Source organism: Phyllostomus hastatus, unplaced genomic scaffold, assembly GCF_019186645.2.
Source record: "Phyllostomus hastatus isolate PE091 unplaced genomic scaffold, TTU_PhHast_1.1 phas_contig_16, whole genome shotgun sequence".
Classification (NCBI taxonomy): domain Eukaryota; kingdom Metazoa; phylum Chordata; class Mammalia; order Chiroptera; family Phyllostomidae; genus Phyllostomus; species Phyllostomus hastatus.
In genome coordinates this window covers 26584210-26611032 of record NW_025333643.1, presented here as the reverse complement: position 1 = coordinate 26611032, position 26823 = coordinate 26584210, and the positions used below count along the sequence as shown (strand labels likewise).

The 26823-nt window shown below is 40.0% G+C and overlaps 1 protein-coding gene across 3 annotated transcripts in view; it reads left to right on the top strand.

The window, feature by feature from the left end:
- The window catches only part of FRMD4B (FERM domain containing 4B), a 449639-nt gene that overhangs the window by 323975 nt on the left and 98841 nt on the right, over positions 1 to 26823 (top strand). For all 3 annotated transcript variants that reach the window (XM_045832345.1, XM_045832346.1, XM_045832344.1), the window contains exons 4-5: positions 9152 to 9244; positions 25403 to 25487. In XM_045832345.1, the coding sequence (XP_045688301.1) occupies positions 9152 to 9244; positions 25403 to 25487 (178 nt within the window). The remainder of the gene's footprint in view (positions 1 to 9151; positions 9245 to 25402; positions 25488 to 26823) is intronic.

The window sequence follows — 26823 nt, the reverse complement described above, 5'->3', positions numbered from 1 at the left end:
TTATGATGGCCATTCTGACTGGTGTGAAGTGGTATCTCATTGTGGTTTTAATTTGCATCTCTCTGATAGCTGGCGATATTGAGCATCATTTCATGTGTCTGGATTTTCTGTATGTCCTCCTTGGAGAAGTGTCTGTTTAAGTCTTTTGCCCATTTTTTAATTGGGTTCCTTGTCTTCTTAGAGTGTAGTCGTGAAAGTTCTTTATATATTTTGGAGATTAACCACTTGTCTGAGGTATCATTGTCAAATATGTTTTCCCATACAGTTGGTTCTCTTTTTATTTTGATACTGTTTTCTTTAGCTTTGCAGAAGCTTCTTATTTTGATGAGGTCCCATTTGTTTGTTCTTTCCTTTATGTCCCTTGCTTTAGAGGACATGTCACTAAAAAAGTTTCTTCGTGAAATATCTGAGATATTACTCCTACATTCTCCTCTAGGACTTTAATGGTGTCACGTTTTATATTTATGTCTTTTATACACCTTGAATTTATTTTTGTATAAGGTGTAAGTTGATGCTCGAGTTCCATTTTTTTGCATGTAGCTGTCCAGTTCTCCCAACACCATTTGTTGAAGAGGATATTTTTACTCCATTTTATGTTGCTGCCTCCTTTGTCAAATATTAATTGACTGTAGAGACTTGGGGTTATTTATGGGCTCTCTGTTCTGTTCCATTGGTCCATGTGCCTGTTTTTATGCCAGTACCAGGCTGTTTTGATTACAGTGACATTGTAGTATAGTTTAGTGTCAGGTATTGTGATCCCTCCTACTTTACTCTTCTTTATCAAAATTGCAGCAGTTATTCGGGGTCATTTATGATTCCATATAAATTTTTGAAGTGTTTGTACTATGTCCGTGAAATAAGACATTGGTACTTTAATAGATATTGCATTGAATGTGTAAATTGCTTTGGGTAGTATGGACATTTTGATGATATTAATTCTTCCAATCCATGAACACGTTATATGTTTTCATTTGTTTGTGTCTTCCTCGATGTTTTTCCTGAGTGTTATGTAGTCTTCTAAATACAGGTCTTTTACCCCTTTGGTTAGGTTTATTCCTAGATATTTTATTTTTCTTTTTGCTGTATCAAATGGGATTTTTTTTCTTGATTTCTGCTTCTGCTGTTTCATTGTTGGTATACAGAAATGCCTTTGATTTCTGGATATTGACTTTGTATCTCTCTGTTTAGCCAAATTCATTTATTAAGTAAAGCAGTTTTTTGGTGGAGTCCATAGGATTTTTTATGTACACTATCATGTTATCTGCAAACAGTGACAGTTTTGACAGTGACAAAATGTTTCCTCATTTCCGATTTGGATGCCTTTTATTTCCTTTTCTTGTCTGATCGCTGTGGCTGAAGCTTCCAGTACTATATTGAATAGAAGTGGTGAAAGTGGACAGCCTTGTCTTGTTCCTGATCTTAGTGGAAAAGACTTTAATTTTTGCCCATTGAGTATGATGTTGGCTGTAGGTCTCTCATATATGGCCTTTATTATGTTGAGGAATGCTCCCTCTATTCCCACTTTGCTGAGTGCTTGTATCATAAATGGGTGCTGTACCTTATCAAATACTTTCTCTGTATCTATTGATATGATCATGTGATTTTTGTCTTTGCTTTTGCTTATGTGATGTATTACATTTACTGATTTGCGAATATTGTACCATCCTTGCATCCCTGGAATGAATCCCACTTGGTCATGGTGTATGATCTTTTTAATGTATTGTTGGATGCAGTTTGCCAGTATTTTGTTGAGGATTTTAGTGTCATTGTTAATCAGCAGTATTGGCCTGAAGTTTTCTTTCTTTGTTGTGTCTTTATCTGGCTTTGGAATTAGGATGATGTTGGCCTCATAAAAAGAGTTTGGGAGTCTTCCATCTTTTGGGATTTTTTGGAATAGTCTGTGCAGGTTAAGGGTTAGCTCTTCCTTAAATGCTTTGTAGAATTCTCCTGTGAAATCATCTGGTCCAGGGCTTTTGTTTGTTGGGAGTTTTTTGATTACTGCTTCAATTTCTTTTGCTGTTATTGGTTTGTTCAGACTTTCTGCTTCTTTTTCATTGAATTTTGGAAGATTATATTTTTCTAGAAATTTGTCCATTTCACCTAGGTTTTCAAATTTCTTGGCATACAGTTCTTCATAGTAATTTCTTACAATCCTTTGTATTTCTGTGGTGTCTGTTGTAATCTCTCCTCTTTCATTTCTGATTGTGTTTATTTGGGTCTTCTCTCTTTATTTTTTTTTTTGATGAGTCTGCTTAAAGGCTTGTCGATTTTGTTTATCTTTTCAAAGAACCAGCTCTTGGATTCATTGATCCTTAGAATTGTGCTTTTAGTCTCTATGTCATTTAATTCTGCTCTGATCTTGGTTATTTCCTTCCTTCTGCTTGCTCTGGGCTGTCTTTGTTGTTGTTCCTCGAGTTCTTGTAGATGTAGGGTTAGGTTGTTTGTTTGAAATGTTTCTAACTTTTTTAGGTGGGCCTGTATCACTATGAACTTCCCTCTCAGGACTGCCTGGCTATGTCCCATAACTTTTCGGTTCTTGTGAGTTTGTTTTCATTTGTTTCCAGAAACCTTTTGATCTCTTCCCTAATTTCATTCTTGACCCATTCATTGTTTAATAGCATGCTATTTAATCTCCATGATTTTGAGTGTTTGGGATTTTTTTCCTTGGGGTTGGTTTCTAGCTTCAGTTTCTTGTGATCCAAGAAAATGCATGGTATCATTTCTATTTTCTTGAAATTCTTGGGGCTTGTTTTGTGTCCTATCATGTGGTCTATCTTTGAGAATGTTCCGTGTACATTTGAAAAGAATGTGTATTTAGCTTCTTTGGGATGAGGGGTTCTGTATATATCAGTTAAGTCCATTTCATCTAGGGTATTGTTCAATGCCACAATATCTTTGTTGATATTTTGTTTGGAAGATCTGTCCATTTCTGATAGTGGGGTGTTAAAATCCCCCACTATAATTGTGTTGCTGTCCATATCTTTCTTGAAGTCCTCTACAATTTTCTTTATGTATTTGGGTGCTCCTATGTTGGGTGCATATATATTTACAATATTTATGTGTTCTTGGTGGATTCTTCCCTTGAGTATTATGAAGTGACCTTCTGAGTCTCTTTTTATGGCCCTTTTTTGGAAGTCTATTTTTTCTGATATGAGTATTGCTACCCCGGCTTTTTTTCCCTGTCCATTTGGTTGGAAGACTTGTTTCCAGCCCTTCACTTTCAGCTTGTACAGGTCTTTTATCCTGAGATGGGTCTCTTGTAGGCAGCATATGTGTGGGTCAATTTTTTCTTATCCATTCAGCTATGCTATGTCTTTTGATTGAAGGATTTAATCCATTTACGTTTAAGGTTATTATTGATAGGTACTTATTCATTTTCTTTTATGTATGTGTGTTTCTCTCTCTCTCTCTCTCTCTCTCTCTCTCTCTCTCTCTCTCTTTTCCTTCCTTTCCTTAAAGCAGTCCCTTTGGTGGAGGTGTATTCTTTTAGACTTCTTTTGTCTGGGAAGCTTCTTATTTGGCCTTCTATCTTGATTGAGAGCCTTGCTGGGTAAAGAAGTCTTTGTTGCAGACCTCTGGTTCTCATTACTTGGAATATTTCTTGCCATTCTCTTCTGGCTTGGAGTGTTTCCATTGATAAGTCAGCTGTTAGCCTTATTGGGACTCCCTTGTATGTTACTTCCTGTTTTTCCCTTTGCTTACTTTAATATTCTCTCTTTGTCTTGAAATTTTGCAATTTTAATTATGATGTGTCTTGAGGTGGGCCTCTTTGGGCTCCTCTTGATTGGGATACTCTGTGTTTCCTGGATTTGTGTGACTTTTTCTCTCATCAAATTAGGGAAGTTTTCCATCATTATTTTTTCAAATAGGTTTTCTATCCCTTGCTCTTCTTCTCCTTTTATCCCTATAATACAGATATTATTACGTTTCATATTGTCTTGCATTTCTCTTAATCCCTCTTCATTCTTTCTGAGCCTCTTTTCCGTTTCTTGCTCTTCTGGGTGTTGTTTTCTACTTTGTCCTCTAGCTCCCTAATCCAGTCTTCTGCTTCATCAATCCTGCTTTTCATTCCTTCTGTGTTCTTCAGTTCAGAAATGGCATTCTTCATTTCCTCTTGGCCGTTGTTCATAGTTTCTATTTCCTTTTTCATGTTGATATAGTTTTCAGTGAAATCGTTGTAGCTTCCCTCTAGTTTCTGGTAGCTCATTGTGAGTTCATTGAGCTTCCTGATAATCATTGTTTTGAACTCCATGTCTGATAGTTGAGTTGCCTCTGTTTAATTTAGCCTTTTTTCTGAGGCTTCCTCCTTTCCCTTCATTTGGGGATTGTTTCTTTGTTTTCTCATTGTTTGTGGGATTCTTCTTGTTAGCCTCTGTTTCTTAAATTGATCTGTTCTGGTTCCCTGTGAATATGGTGTGAACTTCTGTGGTAGAATACCTGTGAGATTCAGTAGTGCAATCTCCTTCATGTATCCTGCTCTTCACAACTTCCCCCTACTCTGTTTTGTGATCAGTTGGAGGAGTAAGGCAAAATGGTTTAAGACAGCAAGACAGTATTCTATAATATTTACATTAGCAGCCAGTAGAGAAGAGATGGGATATCCTTTGGCACTTATAGTGTTAATGATGATCCTCCACCCCACGTGCCACGTTTTAGAAAGGATGGAAAGAAGGTAAGACTCTTATTGGGGATGAAAGGATTCTTAGTTGGATCTAGAAAGCTGTGAGGCTGTGGGTGGTCTGATTCTGAGCTAGGGTTGGAATAAAAATTAGTAAATAGGAGTAGTGTGTAAAAGAATAGAGACAACCCCCACAATAATGTAGTTCAGGAAATTGTGAAGTAGGCTGAGATCAGGGAGGGGTGTTGAGTAGTATTTACAATTGTGCGAACTAGGTCTTATTTACAGTTATATTAAAGCAACAATCATGTGGCAGAATCTATGTGATCTAGATAACAAGAATAAGGAGTGTAGAACCTTGAGAAGTGTACTAATGGAACACAAATGAAGGATAGTAAATTATCAACACACTATGACTGAGATAACAGGGGGAACCTATCAAACAACAGTATAACCAGCCAAGCAAAGAAGATTATACAGAAAGGAAAAGAATTCCAAAATACTATTAAAATAAAAAATGTCAGAAAAGTGAGAAAAAGATACAAATTTGTGGTACCTTGCAAGCTCAAAAAAAAGGTTAAAAAGGCAGAAGATGGAGTGCAGGAGAGATAAATTTGGAGTGGAAGGAATAATACTAGGATGAATGGAAGAGAAACATAAGGGATTGAGAGATATAAAAATAATAAGAATTAAAAAATAAAAAGTCACTTAAAACACAAGATAAAATCAATCAACCAACAATAGCCAAAAACAAAACAAAACAAACAAACAAAAAACCCTCATGTTGGTTTCTAACTGGCCAGACCAGTTTTTCTGGCCTTGCTGGCTTCAGCATGCTGAGGGGTGTCTGGAATGCTTATCACTCTTCCAAGTCAAAACTCAGTCAGTCTCTCAGGTACTGTCCCCAGGGCCAGCAAGGCGCTCTCCCCAGAGCCAATCTGACTTCCCCCTGCAGGACCCTGGGCACTCCCGAGCACACTCTCTGGAGCTCACTGCTGCAGTCTCCCGGGCTCCAGAGCCCCGAAGAGCACCTGCGTCTTTTCCAGGTTCACGGTGCAAGCTCCAGGGATTGCAAGGACATGCGCCCGTCCCCCAAATTTCACCGTGGCGGGGTCTATGTTCTCAGAAAGCACCTTATCTTTTCTGGATTCACGGTGCAAGCTCTGGGGATCTCGAAGGGGCACACACTTCCACCAATTTCCCTGTTTTGGGCTCCAGGAACCCCCAAAGTGCCACGTCCCTTCCGGTTTCACAGCAGGAGAGTCAGGATTCCCGAAGGGGCATGCACTTCCACAGTTCACCACGCCAGCTCCAGAAACCCAAGAACGCCCACACCCTTTCCTTGTTCAGGTCTGCGAGGTCTGGGTTTTCCAGAGATCTACACTCCCACCAGGCTGGGGGTGCAGGCCCACGTCCAGGCCGCCTCTTGTCATGCCAGCTAGAGGCACTCACTTCTCCCAGGGCTCTGGGTGGGTGCTCGCAGCCCCTGCGCGTTTGTCTCCCAGTCCAACTCCCCTCTCTGTGCCTTCAAGCCACAAGGTCTCCCCTGGTGTTGCTCAACCCCCACTGTCCAGGGAGGGAGCAGCGACTCCACTCTCCCGGGTGCCCTGAGGCAGACCCGGGAGCACCGGGCCTGGGGGCTGCAACCCACCTGCTCCCCTTGCTGATCCCTGGGTCCCTGTTGTCCTGAAGCAGTCTCCTTACCATCTGGTTTTTCAATGTCCACTATAATTTTTGATGTCCTGTTTTCAAAAATGTTTCCGTAACATAGGCCACTTGCTCTGTTCCTACACCAATCCGCAAGTTTCTCTCCCCTTCACAGAAGCAGAGAATCATGTTCCCTCAAGCAAAATCGCCATCTTTGCTCAAAGATTGATATACTTAATTTCACCTGGTTTTTGGTCTCTGAAAAAACAAGTGTTATTTCTTTTTTAAAAATATATTTTATTGATTATGCTATTACAGTTGTCCCATTTCCCCCCTTCACTCCCCTCCACCCTGCACACCCACTCCCACCCACATTTCCCCCTTTAGTTCATGTCCATGTGTCATAAGTTCTTTAGCTTCTACATTTCCCATACTATTCTTACCCTGCCCCTGTCTATTTTCTACCTACCATCTATGCTACTTATTCTCTGTACCTTTTCCCCCTCTCTCCTCCTCCCTCTCCCCTATTGATAACCGTCCATGTGATTTCCATTTCTGTGGTTCTGTTCCTGTTCTAGTTGTTTGCTTAGTTTGTTTTTGTTTTTGTTTTAGGTGTGGTTGTTAATAATTGTGAGTTTGCTGTCATTTTACCATTCATGTTTTTATCTTCTTTTTCTTAGATAAGTTCCTTTAACATTTCATATAATAAGGGTGTAGTGATGATGAACTCCTTTAACTTGACCTTATCTGGAAAATACTTTATCTGCCTTTCCATTCTAAATGAAAGCCTAGCTGGATAGAGCAATCTTGGATGTAGGTCCTTGTCTTTCATAACTTGGAATACTTCTTCCCAGCTCCTTCTTGCCTGCAAGATCTCTTGAGAAACCAGCTGACAGGATAATGGGAACTCTTTTTTAGGTAACTGTCCCCTTATCTCTTGCTGCTTCTAGGATTCTCTCCTTAATTTTAATCTTGGGTAATGTAATTATGATGTGCCTTGGTGTGTTCCTCCTTGGGTCCAATTTCTTTGGGACTCTCTGAGCTTCCTGGACTTCCTGAAAGTCTATTTCCTTTGCCAGATTGAGGAAGTTCTCCTTCATTATGTTTTCAAATAAGTTTGCAATTTCTTGCTCTTCCTCTTCTCCTTCTGATACCCCTATAATTCAGATGTTGGAATGTTTAAAGATGTCCTCAAGGTTCCTAAGCTTCTCCTCATTTTCTGAATTCTTGTTTCTTCATTCTTTTCTGTTTTGTTGTTTCTTTCTTCTTTCTGGTCCACTCTATTGATTTGAGTCCCAGTTTCCTTCCCATCACTGTTGGTACCCTGTACATTTTCCTTTATTTCATTTAGCATAGCTTTCATTTTTTCATCTAATTTGCGACCACATTCAACCAGTTTTGTGAGCATCCTGATCACCAGAGCTTTGAACTGTGCATCTGATAGGTTAGCTATCTCTTGGTTGCTTAGTTGTATTTGCTGTGGAGCTTTGATCTGATCTTCCCTTCAGGCCATTCTTTTTTGGGGGGTGGGGTCTGGTTGCACCTGTTATGTATGAGGGACGGAGCCTTAGGTGCTCACCAGGGCGGGCAGCCCAGTCAGTGGGTTGTGACGTTGTAAGTGGGGGCGTAGTCTGAGAGGGAACAATGGTGCTTGCTCTGCTCTCCATCAGAATTCAGTCCCTTCCGCTGCTTCCCCCAAGCAAGCTGGGCCTTTCTGTTGCTGATTCCCGTGTGGGTGGGCTTGTGTATGTTCTAGGACCCTGTGGGTGTCACCAACGCACTCTCCCGTGAGGCTAGGAGTCTTTCCCTGCGCCTCAACCCCCACAGATTTTTGAGTCAGTGTCCTGAGGTTCTATTTCCTGGCGCTGGGACCCTGGGTTGCTGGATCTGTCTTGCTGCCCAGTTTCACCTGGTTTATCTGCCCGAGAATGTGGGATTGCCTGGACAGCCAGGTGCCATGTGTGCAATGCCTTGCTGCACAGTCGCCACCTCGCTGGGTCTGCCAGCAGCCTGCATGCCCAGGATCTGCCTGCAGTGGTCTTGCACCCGGGATGCCTTACACACCCGGTGCCACTGCTATTTGTGCCTCGACCCCTCTCCTCCCAGCCTCCTGACTCCGCCCTTCCTACTGGTCTGAATGAATGTGTATATTTTAACTCCTTGGTTGTCTCACTTCCATACATTTTAATTTTCTGTCAGATCTGGTTATCTTGTTTTTAAATTGTTGCTGACATTATTTTGGTTGTGGGAGGAGGCACACTGTGTCTACCTATGCCTCCATCTTGGCCAGAAGTCCCTGTTATTTCTTGTTTAACCTCTCAGAGATATGTTTTTAGATAGTCATATATATTCATGAATACCAATATGTATACCTATTTTTTAATTTTAAAATATAGTAATATACTGTACTTAATCTTATACATCTTGTCTTTTCATTTGATATCACATCTTGGATATTGTTCAAAGTAAGTTTTTAAGGATAATGTTGATCTTTTGTATGGCTGCATTGTATTTTATCACTCAGGTTAAATTCATTTCTTAAAACAATATCCTGTTAGACATTTAGGTTGTTTTGAGCCTTTTTGCTATTACAAACAATGCTACAGTGAGTGAATTCATATGCAGGTCATTTTCCACACATGCAAGTTTATCTTTATAAACCCCTGGAAGTGGAAATGCTGATGCAGAGGCAGTCACTTCTAAAATTTTGATAGAAATTGCTAATTGTCCTCATTACTAGTCGTAACAGGTTAAATAGCTACCATTAGTGTATGGGAATAACTGTTTCTCCACAACTTTGCCAACACAATGTATTATTGAACCTTTCTCCAATTTTCTATTTAACCATTTTTTTGTTTTGTTTTGTTTTTTGCTTTTCTCTCACAGAGGTCAGCAGAACTGGTTGCAGTTAGATCACCGAGTTCTTGACCATGATTTGCCCAAAAAACCAGGCCCAACCATTTTGTACTTTGCTGTGAGGTATGTATCTAGAGACATACCCAACATCCCCTACCTCCCTTTAAAAAAAGAAAAAATTCTGGTAATCAGAGATCAAGAATTTAAAAAAGAAGCAACCTATCAAAATACTATTATGTGAAAGAGATTCTCTACTTCCTTAGTCTGGGGACCAAGTTACCATACAAGAATGGTTTTCTTTGAAGATGAAGGATAGGATCACCTACCTTTATTACTCAAATCATCTTGGATCAATTTAAAAATCTATGTACCTAGGTTTATAGTACCTATAATTTATAGGTACTATACTTTAGGTAACATACTTTACAATTTTTATATTTGAATTATGGCAAACTTTTATAATTACATTTTCTGTAGGAATGCTTTATAGAAACTGTGGAAATAATTGAATTTATATAATTTCACACCTTTAATTTGAATAGAAGATAAAATGCAAACAAATGCTCACTGAAAGAATGATTTTAGCACTACAGAAATATGAAGTCAGCTAGCAGGCAGACAGAGAGACTGCCAAGAACAGTGTAGTCCTTGACTGTTCCCTGAGCTCTGCTTCAGTAAGTCGTGTAATCATGCCAGGGGTGGGGAACAGGGGATGGGTCATTTCCTCCTGCAATGGATATATTCATTAAATCTCTGATTTCTTAAAACCAGGCCATGATGGAAATATTTTTCATGTTAATTATTCACACTCTAAGATAAATGAAATGTTATGAATAGTAACATTTATGTCCCTGTATCTAGCTTAAGAAATAAGACATTACCAATTTTGTTAAAAGCCCCTCTCCCCACTATCCTGAATTTGATAAATTTTGCTTTCCTGGTCTGAAGCCAAATATGATAAAATAAGCTAAGATAATAGATTTGCCATAAATCTATATCAACCTGAAAAATATTCCTTTAGTTTGAGTTTATGTTATTTTTTGGATGTTGAAATGTACTTTGTTTTATGACATGATAGTGGAAGCTTCTTATTTTTCTTTTGTGGGGGTTTTATACTATGATTAAGGAAAATCACGTTGATTTTCACACTTTTTTTCTTTAACTTCAGTGTGTTCCATGAAATCCAAAAGTGTGGTAATAAGTTGTCCTCCCTTTTTCTTTAAGGATCTTTTTATAATCGAAATTGATGGTGATTGTAGATGGTAGCTACTCTTTACTCAGTAAATGAAGTGGTGACAACCCCAATTTGATTTCTGCTTTCTGCTCTGAAATCTGGTTTAGAATTTCTTTTCACCACCAGAAATTACATTTTTAAACCCCAGGAATGGAGAGTATAATGGAAATTTGTCTAGGAATGCAGCCAGTATGGAAAAATGCACAGAAATCTAAAAGAAAAACACAGGAGCTTCTTGGGAGCAGTGTGACATGAGTCCACTGCTTGTGTCCATGGAAATGCAAAAAAGACAAACATAAGCCAGCAAGGAAGAGGAAAAAATTCTATTAGTAATAAAACAGGGGTCAGAGGATAAAGAAATTTTAATCTTGTATTATGTAGGGAAAATGGCTCAACATATATCAGGTTTTTTACAAAGAATTATCACTGTAAACATTTCCAACTACATGAAAGTGTACTGTGAAAAATAAAAATTACTCTCTGCCATGCTTCTTTTTTAACCTCTACCCCCAATTCATTCCCCTTCTTAAAGAAAAATAAGGGTTATAAGTTGTTTGGTAACTATTTTTTTACTTCAAGATCATTCATTAGGTGGAAAAAAATCTACTTTTGAGCTTCCATAATTGAGCTATCCAGTCTCCTATTAAGCATCTCAATTTCAGGTACTCCAATCTTTGTGCACACATGCAGTGTTTGTGGAGAACTTAGTGGAAGTGTTACATCTTCAGAGAATTTAACAAGTGCCACATATTTAGTAACCAGGCCTGTGTTCTAGTTCTTTGACAGCTATTATCTGGTCTACTGTTGGTCTCAAAATACTAGTGGAGGAAACTATGTCTTCCCTTTTGTACAGTCATCATAAAGCCACCCTATCTTTTTGGAGCAAGTTCTTGAGATGCCAGAGTATCCTGCAGCTTGTCCCTGAATTTCAGCACTTACTTAGTATTATCTCTAGAGTGCCCCACAATCACTTGGCATGATGACTTCATGTTTAACACCCTTATAAAGTTTTTAATTATTCACTTAATTCTTCCTCCCAACAGAATAGTGAGATAATAATAGTCTTTGTTATTATTCTAATTAAGTACTTGTTGCAACTCCAATTTAATTAAAGAAATGATCAAGCAAAAACACACACCAAAAAATTATGGGAACTTGACAGAGGTCATTGAATGAAATGTAGTTCTTAGAGGTCCTACCAATTTGGCTGCTGTGCATTTGGTGAAGTCATTCTTTCAGGGGGCCTCTGGCCTCCTCTTTCAAGAAAACAGAATGGATGGTGATAGTTACATCACAGCAGACACCAGCACCAACTCTCTAGGTTGCCAGCATTACTAAATATTCCCTGAAGAACAGAGCCAACAACAGTGTTTGACTTTGTTGGATATGTGGTCACTATAGGAACCTCTGAAAACACCCAAGACCTCTCAATATAGCAAGGTCATTTTCATTGCCTCTCCCATCAGCAAGGTAAGCTGTGTGCACTGCAACTTCGGTGACAGTCTCATTCACGATCACCAAGCTGTGCAGCCACCGAGTTGTCAATGCACAGGGAGAAAGGAAAGTATCCAATGCCAACAGTGAAGATAGGTTCAGTAAGTTACGGCATTTTTATAGTGAATAATTGGTCCCTTTAGTGAAAGAGATTAGATGTAAAGTACATTACTTTTCAGAGCTTCTCCCAGGGAGGGGATATAGGGATTATCCTGTGAAATTTTTCGAATGACACAGTCACGCCCCTCCAACCCCCAAATCCCCAGACCCACCTGCATTCCTGGCCCAGATTCTGGTGCCCTGGAGATGGTGAGCATGGTCTTGGACAAGTTGGTTGTGAGTAGTAAAGAGAGATCAGGAGGCACAAAATTATTTTGTAAAGTATTATGTAAACATAATAAAATATCACCTTTTTTCATTGTAGCATTTTTGAAAAACAGAAAATATCATACTAGTTTTTCTCTCCAGAACTTTCCTCTCTATTGAAATATAACATTAATCTTGGGTCAGGCACTGGGCTAAATATGGCTAATTGATTCCTGAACTAAGCCCTGGAGTCCTACAGCTTTGGGAGGTAAGACTTCTCCTGGCTATTATTTCCCAGAATGCAGGGAGCAGCTTAGAAATGCCTGCTGCTTCTGCGTGGAGCAAAGAAAACATTTAAGGTGAGGGCACTTAGTTCCCCCTTTATTAAACAGTTGTCTTTTCTTCAGTTATAATATCTCAATGATATATGCTAAATATGTACATGACATGTGTGTCCCAGTGACACATAATTTATTTATACACCATAATTCATTTAACCAAGTCTCCATTTCCATGTGAGTCCCAACTCCCTCTGGATGCTGGTGGAATTCTCAGGCAGGAGCTTGTTATTGTTATCTGCTGAGTAAATTATCTTCCCCAAACACATTGGCCTCTTTGGTAATGCAGCCCAGATGTGAGCATTTGAAAAGCTTGATAGTGAGCAACAGTTTAAATCAGAGAATAGGGACTTGGTGTGACCTCATGAGAAAAGCTCCCATTCCCTCCAGGGAGGGCAAGTGGAGGTAGCTCAGGCTGGTACTGCTCAGCCACATGCAAAGCCAAGATCTTGACATCTTTCACCCCCATTCTTCTGAATACCTCTAGTGTTCTTTTCTTCTTTCTAGTCTTTCCCTCCTCTTCCCCTTTTCCTTCTCCTCTTTCCAAGTCACCTTTTCTGTGCCCCAGGGCTATAAGGGACCATCAGAGGTACCCTGAAGCATTGTCTGTGACACTCAAGCCTAAGAAGTCACCACATTGGTGAAAGTTCTAGTAGGAGATGTAAAAGAAATTGCCACCTCTCTTATCAAAGTAGCTGCAAACACAGAGTCTTTGAAAGACAGCTGAGTGCCTTTTTAGTGCACCCAGCCCTGGTTCTGGAATTTTCAGCCTTTAGAAAGACTTTAACTCAAGGAAGCATCATGAGCAAACCCATGGGTCATCATCATTTGTCCTGATTTTTATTAAAGAGAGCCAACTGTATGGAATACAATCTCACAGATAAAGGCTCTGGTGAATATGGAATGGTGCTCCCAGTAAGCAGATCACAAAACAAGATGTGCGGCATGATTGCACTTATTTAGATGGATGGAAAATAAAGTTAAAAATGTTAACAGTAGTCAGTCTCCAATAGAACAATTGTAGGAATGATTTTTTTTGCTTGTCTATATTTTTCCTACAATGAATATATAACTTGATCATTTTTTAGTAGAAGTCTGACTGATAGAAGAAGGAAGAGAAGTTAAAAGGTTTGTGACTTTATGGCCATGAGTTATTTTAAAGCTATCAAAGAGTTGGTCATTTACAATAAGGAGAGGACAGGAAAATTTATCTTTTGGGGAAGGAATGTGACTAAAAACCCGAGAGAAATGAGTCGTTCCTCTTATTGTGGATCACCAGAGGCTATTTGAGGGTGAGTTAGCCAGAGCTCTTTGCACACCCACCACACTCCCACCTGAATGCATGATATCCCAGAACCCGGAGAATGCGCTATCAGTTGTCTTAATGTGATCTAAGTGACCTAACCCATTCTTGAACTTCCAGGCAATTGGTTAGCAGCCTCCATCTGTGAGGATCCAAGATTCCTAACTCATATGAAAGTTCCAGAAAGACACAGAATCTTTCAAAACTCGTGCTCAATCCTGATTCCAGTTTCTTACAGGATTGTATATTTGTATGCTCCCTGACCCAACATCGGGCATCATTTGTGGGAATATGCTCAGTCTTCTCTGCGATCTGTCCTCAGAGTGACACCAAAAATGCAGAAGGAAAGAATCAGGATTGTGAGGGGTGAAAAAAAGATGTAGGATGCAGAAGTGAAAAGGTTGGCTTTTAGTGCAGGGTTTATCAATAATGGCACTATTGACATTTGGGGCCAGATAACTTCACTGTAAGTAGCTACACTATACACAGGATGTTTGCAGCATCCTGGCCTCTGTTCTCAAGATGTCAGTAACACCCTCCAAATCAAGACAACCAACAATGTCTAACATTATTGCCATGTGCACTTCACCCACCCAAAGAGAACCAGTGCATTAGCATCATTCTTGGGTTCCAGTCCCAGCTCTTCCATTTACTGAGAGCTGTGTGGCTCTTGGCCCCATTATGGGCCTATTTCCTCATCTATAAAACAGAGCTGGAACTGGTTGTAGTAAAGGGGGGTTCAGAGGATTATAGGCATTAGCGTGTAATGTAGAACCTCAATAAACATTAACTGTTTTTAGGATATAAATATTAGAGACTGCTTCAACCACATTCAGTGGGTAAAGCATTTGTAATGTGACATATGGCTTTGCATATGGAAGTGTTAGGACTGTCTGGCTTGGGGCTAACCCATTCACTTTGTCTTCATTATTCACCAGGCCCAGCCCTACCTTCCCTGTTGAGCTTACCTTTCCTGTCCCCTACCTGCCTCATTCACAGAGCACACTTTCTATCTTCCTCTGGAGTGAGGGAGCATGCTGTTTTGCAATTTTGAAGGGAAGAAGCAAGCACTTGGAATTTGCCTATGACCCTGATGTTTAACAGTTGCCTGGGGAAGAAGACTCCCTCCCCTTTGGACAGGTCACAGGAAGACTTTCTTCTCCTGGGCCTCTAGCTCTTCACTGGAGAACTCAGAAAACATACCATTGTGGGAGAGGCACAGAGAGCAGGTTTCTACAAGCTTACCTGGAGGGTCATCTTTGGTCCTCCTGGCTGTACCTAGAAATTTAGAAGCAAGGAAGAGTTTTCCTGGCAGGGAAGTCACCAGGACCGCACCCCTTTCAGAGATGAAAGGATCCTATGGGACTCCCAGAGTACAGCATAATAGCCTGAAGAAAGTGAAATACACTTAAATTACACTGCTATCTTCAGCATCATTATTAAGTGAGTCTATGCTGTTGCAGGGTCATTACAAGCAATGAACGTGATCAGAATGTGACTTAGGATCTGGTCAAAATCTATTTATGCAGGTGGCCACTCTGAGTGATAAAAATTACCCACAATGGCTGAATGAGGTGTTTTAATTTATCCCTCACTGGATGCCAGCCACAAATTCAACATCATTCAGAACACAAAATAATTGAGCAGCCCTTGCCAATTTACCTTCTTTTCTGAGATATCACTCAGACATAGCAAAGGCCCTGGAACTCAAAGAAAATATTCCCTGTTGGGAAGGAAAAGTCATAACTGGTCAGAACAGTTTTCATTTCACAGTATTTGCCCATTCTGTGTCAAAATCAGTGCTTCTGTAGCATTTTGCTTCCTTGAAAAAAAAGATCTCAGGAAGGACACCTGGAATTTCCATTCTTGCTTTTATAGTTAAGTTTTAAAGAAGTTTCCAACTAAGTCATCACCTTTTGTTACATTCCCTCAGTAGAGGAATAATAATGATACAGTAATAATCACCACTATGCACTGGCTGCTGACTGTTGACCACATTTAAAACATCTCTGAACCTGGCTGGCGTGGCTCAGTGGATTGAGTACTGGCCTGCAAACCAGAAGGTCTCCAGTGCAATTCCCAGCTGGGACACATGCCTGGGTTGAAGACCAGGTCACCATTTGGGGGCATGCAAGAGGTGACTGATTATCTCTCACACATTGATACTTCTCTCTCCCTCTTTTCCTCCTTCCCTTCAACTCTCTCTAAAAATGAATAAAATCTTAAAAAAAATAAATAAAATAGACTTCTAGGCAAGATGGAGGTGTAGGTGTATACACTTTGCCTCCTCACACAACCAAAAGAAGGGCAACAAAAAATTTAAAAACAAAAACAACCAGAACTGCCAGAAAATCGAATTGTATGGAAGTCCCACAACCAAGGAGTTAAAGAAGAAACATTCATCTAGACTGGTAGGAGGGGCAGAGACAGGTGACCAGAGTGGAGAGGATAGGCAGCAAGCCAGGAGCTGAAGGACTGGGCAGGCAAGGTGGTGCTGGCAGTCCCACATTTGCATGTGGACATACTGGGAGGAACAACTGGGGAACAATGCAGACTGTGCAACCCAGAATTCAAGTGCGGGAAAAGAAAGCCTCAAAACCTCTGACTGAAAAGTTTGTGGGGGTTTCAGCAGCAGGAGAAACTCCCAGCCTCACAGGAGAGTTCATTGGAGAGATCCACAGGGTCCCAGAACATACACAAAACCACCCTCCTGGGAATCAGCACCAGAAGGGCCCAATTTGCTGGTAGATAGTGGGGGAAATGACTGAAAGCCTGCTGAGAGCCAAGCATGCAGCAGTGTTCCCTCTCTGACCTCTCCCCACATATAGCACCACAACTCAGCGACGTGGATTGACCAGCTCTTGTGAGTACCTAAGGTTCCACCTCTTGCAACAAACAGCTGTGCCAAGACAAAAAATATGGTGCAAATGAAAGAACAGATTCAAACTCCAAAAATAGAACTAAGCAATGAAGAGGTAGACAACTTATCAGATACACAGTTCAAAACACTGGTAATCAGGATGCTCACAGAGATGGTTGAGTATGGTCACAGAATAGAGGAAAAAGTGAAAGCTACGCAAAGTGAAATAAAGAAGAAAAATAGGGAACCAACAGTGAAGGGAAGAAAACCTGGACTCAAATCAAGAATTTGGAGCAGAAGGGAGAAATAAATATTCAACTGGAACAGAATGAAGAAACAAGAATTCAAAAAAACTGAGGCAAGGCTTAAGAACCTCCAGCACAACTTTAAACAATCCAACATCTGAATCACAGGGATGCCAGAAGGAGAAGAGGAAGAGCAAGAAATTGCAAACTTATTTGAAAACTTAATGAAGGAGGACTTCCCCACTCTGGCAGAGGATATAGACTTCCAGGAAGTCCAGGAAGCTCAGAGAGTCCCAAAAACGATGGATCCAAGAAGCAACACATCAAGGCACATTATACTTACATTACCCAAGATTAAATTTAAGGAGAGACTCTTAAAAGCAGCAAGAGAAAAGGAGATAGTTGCCTGCAAAGGAGTTCTCATAAGACTATCAGCTGATTTCTCAAAAGAAACCTTGCAGGTTAGAAGGGGCTAGAAAGAAGTATTCCAAGTCATGAAATGCAAGGACCTACATCCAAAATTACTCTATTCAGCGAAGCTATCATTTAGAATGGAAGGTCAGATGAAGTGCTTCCCAGACAAAATAAAGTTAAAGGAGTTTATCATCACCAAGCTCTTATTATGTGAAATGTTAAAGGGACTTATCTAAGAAAAAGAAGATAATCAAAACTATGAACAGTAAAATGACAACAAACAACTACCAACAACCAAACCTAAAAACAAAAACAAACTAAGCAAACAACTAGAACAGGAACAGAATCACAGAAATGGAGATCACATGGAGGGTGATTATCAGCAGAGAAGGGCAGAGAATGGGGGAAAAGATGCAGAGAATAAGAAGCATAAAGTGTAGAGACAAAATATACAGGGGAGGGTTAAGAATAGTATAGGAAATGGAGAAGCCAAAGAACTTATATGTATGACCCATGGACATGAACTAAGGTAGGGACTGCTGATGTGAATGGAGTGCAGGGCAGAGGAGAATAAAGGGGATAAAAATATGGGACAACTGTAATAGCATAATCAAAAATATACTTAAAAATAAATAAATAAAATAAAACATCTCTGCTCTCTCTGATTTGTGGAGCAAGTAAGGAAGGTGAAACACTGAGAATCCAAGCATCTGTCCCAAGGCCCCAAGACCCATTAGTGTTGGAGCTGGGGTTCAAATTATTGGGTAGGCAAAAAAGTCTCTAGTTTTTTTGTAAAATCAAAGATATGTTTTTTATTTTCACCAATAACTTGATTGATTTGGACATTTTTGAGTATGTCAGCTATCTCCTTCTATTGACTTCTAGAGGGTAGAGACCAGGGGCACTGCTAAATATCTTCCAATGCATAAGACAGCCCCACAGCAAAGAATGTTTGTCCAAAATGTCAATAGTACCAAGAAACTTCACAAACCACTTTGATACATTTGATCAGTGACAGCACCTTCTCCATACACTGCACAAATCTTTTCTTTGCATTTCAGTTTCATTTTTATCTTTCTTGAAATAATAAAGCATAACACACTGAAAATTTTGTATTTTCTCCCCTCTTCAACATTAAAATAGCTGCACAAAAATTCACGCTGCACGCTGATAGTCAGCTGTCACAATACAATCTAACAAAATTGTTTTGAGTGAATTTAAAGACAACTAAGCACTACTAGAGCCATCATACAAAAAAAAAAACCTAAACAAACATTTTGGCCAACCCAATAGTATCTCTCTAAATCCATTGTGTTGACTTTGACCATAATGAGCAAATGTGGCACAATAAAAATGGTGGCCACCTACAAATAAGAGACAGCTAATGATAGCCCATGTGAACAATCAGTGTTCTGCTCTGTAACATACGTGTATTGTCACCTGGCTAACAGGTCTGCCTCCCCTCCAAGCCATCTCTGTCATGTCATTCAGGTGTGATGTTCTATTATCACTGATGAATGGTTAGGTGAACACCTGTCCCATCAAGAAAGGGGGAAAATGATAATGGGAGGAGTGTGAAAAGTAGAGACAAAACCTCCCCAAACAAATTCTCTTCTTAAGAAATTTTGTTACTCTGTATGAGATTTGTCTTCAAAACATATTACTAGTCAAAAAGCCTAGGTTCATTTTGATGCTGAATATTTAACCATAGGCTTTATCTCCACAAAATCTTAGTGAAAATGCTCACAGTAAGCATGCAGAAAGGAAATAGTATCTTTCTGCCAAAAAGGGCTGAAACAAAAAACTTATTTTATGAGGCTGGGGTAGTTCCTTTCATTTGATTAAGAAGTCCTAGATTTGGTTTTCAGTTCATGGCACATGTTGATAGGTGCACCTGGGAGTCATTCTCCCAGATGATCATTCATACTCTTCATACACTCTATAAATATGAAATAATTACAGTGGTCCCCTTGAGGGAGAAATGGGATCATGAATTCAGCAAGCAGGTAATTGGATACCAAGGCAGACAGGTAGAAAGCAGAAGGGTGAGTCACCAGAAAGTGGTAGGAAACAGGATAGGGACCTGATTACTAGAACTAAAGTGTAGTCAGGGGCTTGGGCTTCAGGAACAAGGCCAACCCAGTTTCTAGTAAAAAGGTGTCTGTTCAGAGTTGAATAAGCCACAAATGATTTGGTACTCAGCCACCCATTTCCCTGCATATGGTTTCTTAAATTCTTGAAGACTATCAAGAGGATTGCTCTGGCTAATATACCCTTTCCCTGGAAGGCCCTTCTTCCCTTCATTACTTGGTGAACTCATGCATTGTTTAAGACTCAGCTCAATTGTCCCAGAGGACACTTATACTTAGTCCTACGGATTTCACTTTGGCAGTCTTCTCCTTCTTAAATCATAAGCTGAGTTCATTGTATCCCTCCCTTGGGCCTCATTTCATTGTGTACATGTTATACTTCATTGTACTTATTATTGTAGGAAAGCATTATATCATATTGGCTTAGAATATGAACTTTGAAGTTTGATAGGCTTTAGTTCTAATCATGGCTCCACTATATGGTTTTGAGAAAATGCTCTAAATCTCAGTTTTCTCATCTGTAAAACAGGTTTATGATTTTCTATCTATAGCATCTGTTTGTACTGAACATTAAGGGAAAAGATGCATACAGAATTGTGTTGTCCCTAGCACATGGGAAGGCCACTGTTAATTTCAACTGTTTGGTTGCCAGCAACAGTAACCCATTGTGGTGAACAGAATTGAAGAAAAACTGAATTTACCAGGCCTCAGAAAAGGTATGAATCCAGGCAGAGACCTACAGAGCAGAAACCAAAGAAAGATTTCATCAAGGTATTGATGGCAGAACAATAGGCTCCAAACATCTTTGATCTTCAAGTCATTCCAATTATATTGATATTTCCAAGTGAAAGAATCTGAGTGGTCTGGCTCAGTCACATGCTCATGCCTTGGAGACTGAGCTTGAGCTGAGTAGAAGGAATGTGCTCTCCTCTTTCGCATTAGCCAATAACCCTCACAGCTTTTTGCCTATGTGACTCCCGCTGTAGACCACAAACACAAATTTAAAAAAAGTTTTGCAGATAAGGAAAAAAATCAATGACTAGATTTTAAATACTAAGGAATTATTATGAACTTTGTTAGTGTGAAAATTCTTTGAGGTTATGCTTTTAATACACTCCTTCTCTGCTAGATATATATAGAAATAATCAAAAGTGAAAGGTAAAAATAATTACCAATTTTGGCAAAAAAAAAAACAGATTGTGCATTCTGTCAATCTGACTGAGATTTTCATAGGACAAGAAGATCACTTCCTTCTGAGACTACTCCTTTGAATTTTAAAAAGGTGTATCATATATGAATTGCAAACCTGTCACCTTATTTCATGCCCCCCACACTGGTTCTTGTTCTGTTTTTGCAGCACTGGATAGCAAGCATACTTGTATGTGTTAACCTAGGGAACATTGCAGTGATCTTGTTTTTGTGTTTGATTTTACTGTGTCTGAGCTGTACCCAGCTACCTAGGGCTTAGCTTCCTGCATTAAATGCTGGTTGAATGAGGAGAGGTGGTCAGGAGGAGGTTCACCTAAGAGCATTGTGTATGGAGTCCCAGGGATTCAAATTGAGACCTTGCCCTCCCATGTAGATGCAGCTCTAAAACTCAGTTTCTGCATCTGTGAAGTGGGGATAAGGATAGATATCTGTCTCCGGGGTTGTTGTGAGAATTAAACAAAGCACATGGAAAGCATTAGGCATGGCCAGGCCATCAGAGAGCTGAGGAAACAGCTGAGATGCTACTGCTGAACATGCTCAATTTCTTAGAGGAAAGAAATAAAAGTACACAATGCAAAAGCAAAGAAAGGAATTTCCACCCAAGGTGGAGGCATAGGTAGACACACTGTGCCTCCTCACACAACCAAAAGAAGGACAACAATTTAGAAACAAAAACAACCAGAACTGACAGAAAACTGAACTGTATGGAAATGTGACAACCAAGGAGTTAAAGACATATTCATCCAGACTGGTAGGAGGAAAGGAAACAAGCAGCTGGGTAGAGAGTACTCGATGAGGCGGCGGATTGTGGGCTGAGCGATCCCACATCCATGAGCAGGTAAACCAGGAGAAACAACTGGGGAGCGGATGGACTGAGCAACCCAGGGCCCCAGCATGGGGAAATAAAGCCACAAACCTCTGATTGAAAATACCTGTTGGGGGTTAAGCCACTGGGAGAAACTCCCAGTCTCACAGGAGAGTTCATTGGAGAGACCCACAGGGTCCTAGAACATACACAAACCCACCCACACAGGAATCACACAGAAGGTCCCAATTTGCTGGTGGGAAGTGGGGGATGTGACTGAAAGCCAGCAGAGAGGGAAGCAAGTGCCATTGTTCCCTCTTGGACCCCTTCCGCACAACATCGTCACACTGTAGCAATGTGGGTTGCACCACCCAGGTGAACACCTAAGGCTTCACCCCTCACTATGTAACAGGCACATCAAAAGAAAACAAAAAACTGGCCCAAATGAAAGAACAGATCAAAGCTCCAGAAAAAAATACAACTAAGCAATGAAGAAATAGTCTATCAGATGCACAGTTCAAAACACTGGTAATCAGGATGCTCACAGAATTGGTTCAATTTGGTCACAAATTAGATAAAAAAAATTGAAGGCTACCCTAAGTGAAATAAAGGAAAATGTACAGGGAACCAATAGTGATGGGAAGGAAACTGGGACTCAAATCAATGGTGTGGACCAGAAAAAAGAAAGAAATATCCAACCAGAAAAGAATGAAGAAATGAGAATTCAAAAAAATGAGGAGAGGCTTAGGAACCTCCAGGACATCTTTAAATGTTTGAACATCCGAATCATAGGGGTGGCCAGAAGGAGAAGAGGAAGAGCAAGAAATTGCATACTTATTTGAAAACATAATGAAGAAGAACTTCCCCAATCTGGCAAAGGAAATAGACTTTCAGGAAGTCCAGGAAGCTCAGAGAGCCCCAAAGAAGGTGGACTCAAGGAGGAACACACCAAGGCACATCATAATTAGATTACCCAAGATTAAAGAGAAGGAGAGAATCTTAAAAGCAGCAAGAGAAAAGGAAATAGTTACCTAAAAAGGAAGGCCCATAAGACTGTCAGCTGATTTCTCAAAAGAGACCTTGCAGGCAAGAAGGGGCTGGAAAGAAGTATTCCAAGTCATGAAAGTCAAGGACTTACATCTAAGATCATTCTATCCAGCAAAGCTATCACTTAGAATGGAAAGGCAGATAAAGTGCTTCCCAGATAAGGTCAAGTTAAAGGAGTTCACCCTCACCCTTATTATATGAAATGTTAAAGGGACTTATTTAAGAAAAAGAAGATTAAAAATATGAACAGTAAAAGGACAGCAAACTCACAATTATTAACAACCACACCACACCTAAAACAAAAGCAAAAGCAAACAATTAGAACAAGAAGAGAAACACAGAAATGGAGATCACATGGAGGGTTATCAAAAGGGGAGTGGGAGGAGGAGAGAGGGTAAAATGGTACAGAGAATAAGTAGCATAGATGGTAGGTAGAAAATAGACAGGGGGAGGGTAAGAATAGTATAGGAAATGTAGAAGCCAAAGAACTTGTATGTATGACCCATGGACATGAACTAAAGGTGGGGAATGATGGTGGGAGGGGGTGAACAGGGCAGAGGGGAGTGAAGCGGGGAAAATGGGACAACTGTAATAGTATAATCAATAAAATACATTAAAAAAGAAAAAATACTTCTTCAATGATTAAAGATTTATTAAGAACTAAAAAATTTTAAAAAGCAAAGAAACCAGGAAACCACCACCACCTACTTGCACCAGAAGGTCCTTCAAGCTGCAAGAAACTGAGTGTCAGAGGTCATTCCAGGTCCCATGCTTTCTGTCCACCATCACAAGCCTCACTGCTCTCCATTCTGCTCCATCAGCTCCTGCCCTTGACTTTTATCCGTTCCTTCCCTGACTCATGGCTGCTTTGCAAAGCCTCTCTGCTTCCACCGTTTCCCTCTTGACCTTCTCTCGGAGAGATTATGTATGAATGCTGTGTCCAGACCTTGCCTCACTGAAGAGGATCTTCTAACAAGGCCTTAATTCACCCATTCTGCTACAACCCACACCCCTCATCCTGCAGAAGCTGCTCTTGAGTCAGGTGACTAGCCTTGGTCTGTCCAGCAGTGGTCAGGGCAGGAGAAACTAAATTGATTGGAGAATACCCAAATTATAAAGAATTCTGCCTTGGTAAAAGCCAAATTATGAATGTTTATCACCCAAAAGAGATGCTCTTTACCTACAGTATTTTCCCCATCTGGATTTCTTTTTATCTTGCAGAACACTGTTTTATCCAAGCTTTCAGATATCATTCAAATCCCATCATGTCCTTTAAACTGTTTTAACATATTGCAAGTTTTGCTGTTAAAAGTTTGTTTTTGAATCCCTTTTGTGTGACAAGCAATATACTGGGTACTTTATGTATATCTCATTTAAATTACCCTCCTAAATAAGCATCATTATCCCCATTCTGTGTACTAAGGATCTTAGACTCAAACCTGAAGTGTTAAATTCCAGAAAGTAAAGTTTTGTCAAAAATTTGTTAAATAGTTTGTTTAAAAAGGTGTTAATTGTTAAAATGTATAGAGCATTTTACATATATGATCTCATTTAATTCTTCCCAAGACCCTGTGAAATGCAGTCATAAACCCCATTTTAGAAAAGACACAAAGACTCTATGTTCTAGATCTTTCTGATTCCAAAACTATTACCCCCAACCCTCCTGGACTTCTCTACCTTAATCCTTAACTTTTTCCTCTTACAAACCTAACACTCATCAATCTTCATTAATCTCACTTATAAGCAAGACAAACCCTTGTATGTGCAAATATAATGGATTTATTCTCTTCCTGGAATTTCCCTTGATGATTCAACATTAGAGGTGAAATTCTTCAAATAATTTTACCATCTCGGTGATAAAATCTTCCACGGCCTTTTTTAGTTTTATTTACTTTTTAAATGTTTTGTCATTGTTGAAGACTGGTGGGGGGCAAGCAAATGCCCAAGGCCTGGCATGATTTTGCAGAGCTAAGGACAAGCACACTGAACCACAGCCAGGCTAGCTTTATCCTGACTCTCAACCATTTGAGAGTAAATTCTCTTTCAGGACCCAAGCTGTAAATTGTCTTGGGATGTTATGTTCTTCCTGCATTATTCAAGCTGGGTTCCAACTCTTGAGAAAAACGGAGCCTTGGCTGGCCCACTCCCTCACCCCAGAGGCCCCAGCTTCATCCTATCGGGATTATGAAAACAGATATTGTGAAGGACTCTACTCTCCTCTCTTCAGCTCTCCTAAGAGACCTGCAATCTCTTGGTCAAACAGAGTGACCAAGCAAAAGCCAGGAAAGGGGATGTGGAGAATGACCCCAGCCCCATCTGGAGATGGGGCCCAGAATGCTCTGATTTGCATGAGAAAAGACCAAGGTTAAGTACTACTGAGAATCTGGCTTCCAGCTCTGGGAAAGCCCAAAGCCTGAAAGGATGACTAGGAAGGAGGAGGATGAAACTCTCCTGCTGGAAGAGGGTAGGTAGATGGTAGGTGTGGGGCCCTCATACCAAACATGTCTGAAAACCACTGCACTGCCTGCAGGCCTCAAGGTTCAATTACATAGTGCTTAGTCAGCTGACCTCTGCTTTCAACCTTCAAAGCTCACTTGGGCCTGTTTTGAAGCTGTCTGAAGTGTTATAAGCTCCCAGAATGTGTGTCAAGGAATGGGCCCCACAGGGAAAGTGGGGTTTGCTGTTGGATGCCCCTGTGGATTCACTTTAACTCACCTTCCAACACACAAAAACCTAAGAGATTATCAGCATATATGCAAACATTCACCTACATACATACATGTTGCCGATTTCTTTGCAAAGGGGACAAAATGCACAACATCTACTGGTTTCTCAAAATTCTCTCATTGCTCTGGAAGAAATTAAATAAGGAAATGAAATCATGCCAAGAGAAGGAAAAACATCTGAAGAAACAAATTTGTGTTACTATTTTTCAGATTTTATATTGAGAGCATATCATTTTTAAAGGACAAAACCACTGTGGAGCTGTTTTTCCTGAATGCAAAGTCCTGTGTGTACAAGGTAAGGTGCCTGTTATCTCCAAGGAAGGAGTCCACACAGACTGAAGGTGTAGGGAGAAATGGTGCTGCCCGTGTTTTAATGTTCAAATGAAAAAAAAGCCATAATCTTTACTGTTGATTTTCCTACCCCAGCCTCACCCCCCAAAATGGCAGCTCTTCTCAGATTCTGAGTGAGGAAGGCAGCTATCTGTCAAGGAGTCATGTTCACATAGTCACTACTACTTTCAATGCAGCTAATACTCCACACAGAAAAACCCGGAAAGGCAGAAAGATACGTCAATCAAATTGTGATTGCAACTTCCCAAGTCACACCAGAAATCTTTTTAACAGAGTATGCCCCACATTCAGCACAACTCAAACCAAGGAGAGTTTAGGGGCCTCTTCTCAGATCCAGGTGTTTTAAAGCAGTTACTTACAGTGAAGAATCTTTTTAAAAAATGTTTTATATGTATTAAATTGTTTTATATGTATCCAATTCATCAAAGACAGACTGCTTTTGTAAAATTCAATAAACACTTATTGCTAGAAAAATGACTCCATGTTTGAATGTTGCAGCCATGTTACATTGCTATGTTTGAAACATGCTCAGTTCTTGTCTTATCCCCTTGCAGACTAGCATTACTTTAAACACCTCCAGTGTTGCCTTTACGGTTATGGCCTCAGTGCTCAGGACCTCAGACCCCATGCCTGTTTCCGGGGCTGTGGTGAACTTCTTCTGCTCATATACATGTATTCCCCTAAATCTGAAAGTGCCCAGGACAGGTGGGTGGTGTCTGGCCTGGAGAGACAAGGGAGAAAGGCTGTGGGTTAGAGCACCCACATTTGTGCTCATCTCCTAGGCTCCCAAAATGTTAGGGATGGCCCACTGAACACACACAGCTTCAATTGGTGTGAGGCTCGGCAAGAGCAGAGTTTTGTTTTTTGTTTTTTTAAGTTTATTGAGATATAATTGACTTTACACATTTAATTATATAATCTTTAAAGTGTTGACATATACCATAACTAGGAAATGATTAACATAATTAAGATAGGGAATATATCCACCCACTACAGGATTTACTTTTTCTCACAATAGATTAGTTTACATTTTCTAGAGCTTTATATAAATGCATCCATATGGTAGATAATCTTTTTGTCTTCTTTCAAAATTATTTTCAGATTCATCCGTAATTGTTGCATGTATCAGTAGTCCATTCCTTTTGATTGCTGAATAGTAGTCCATTGTATGGCTATACCTTAAATAGTTTATCCATTCATCTGTATTTTTTCCTTTTTTTTCAGCTTTACTGGTATATGATTGATATATAACATTGTGTAATTTTAAGGGGTATGATGTA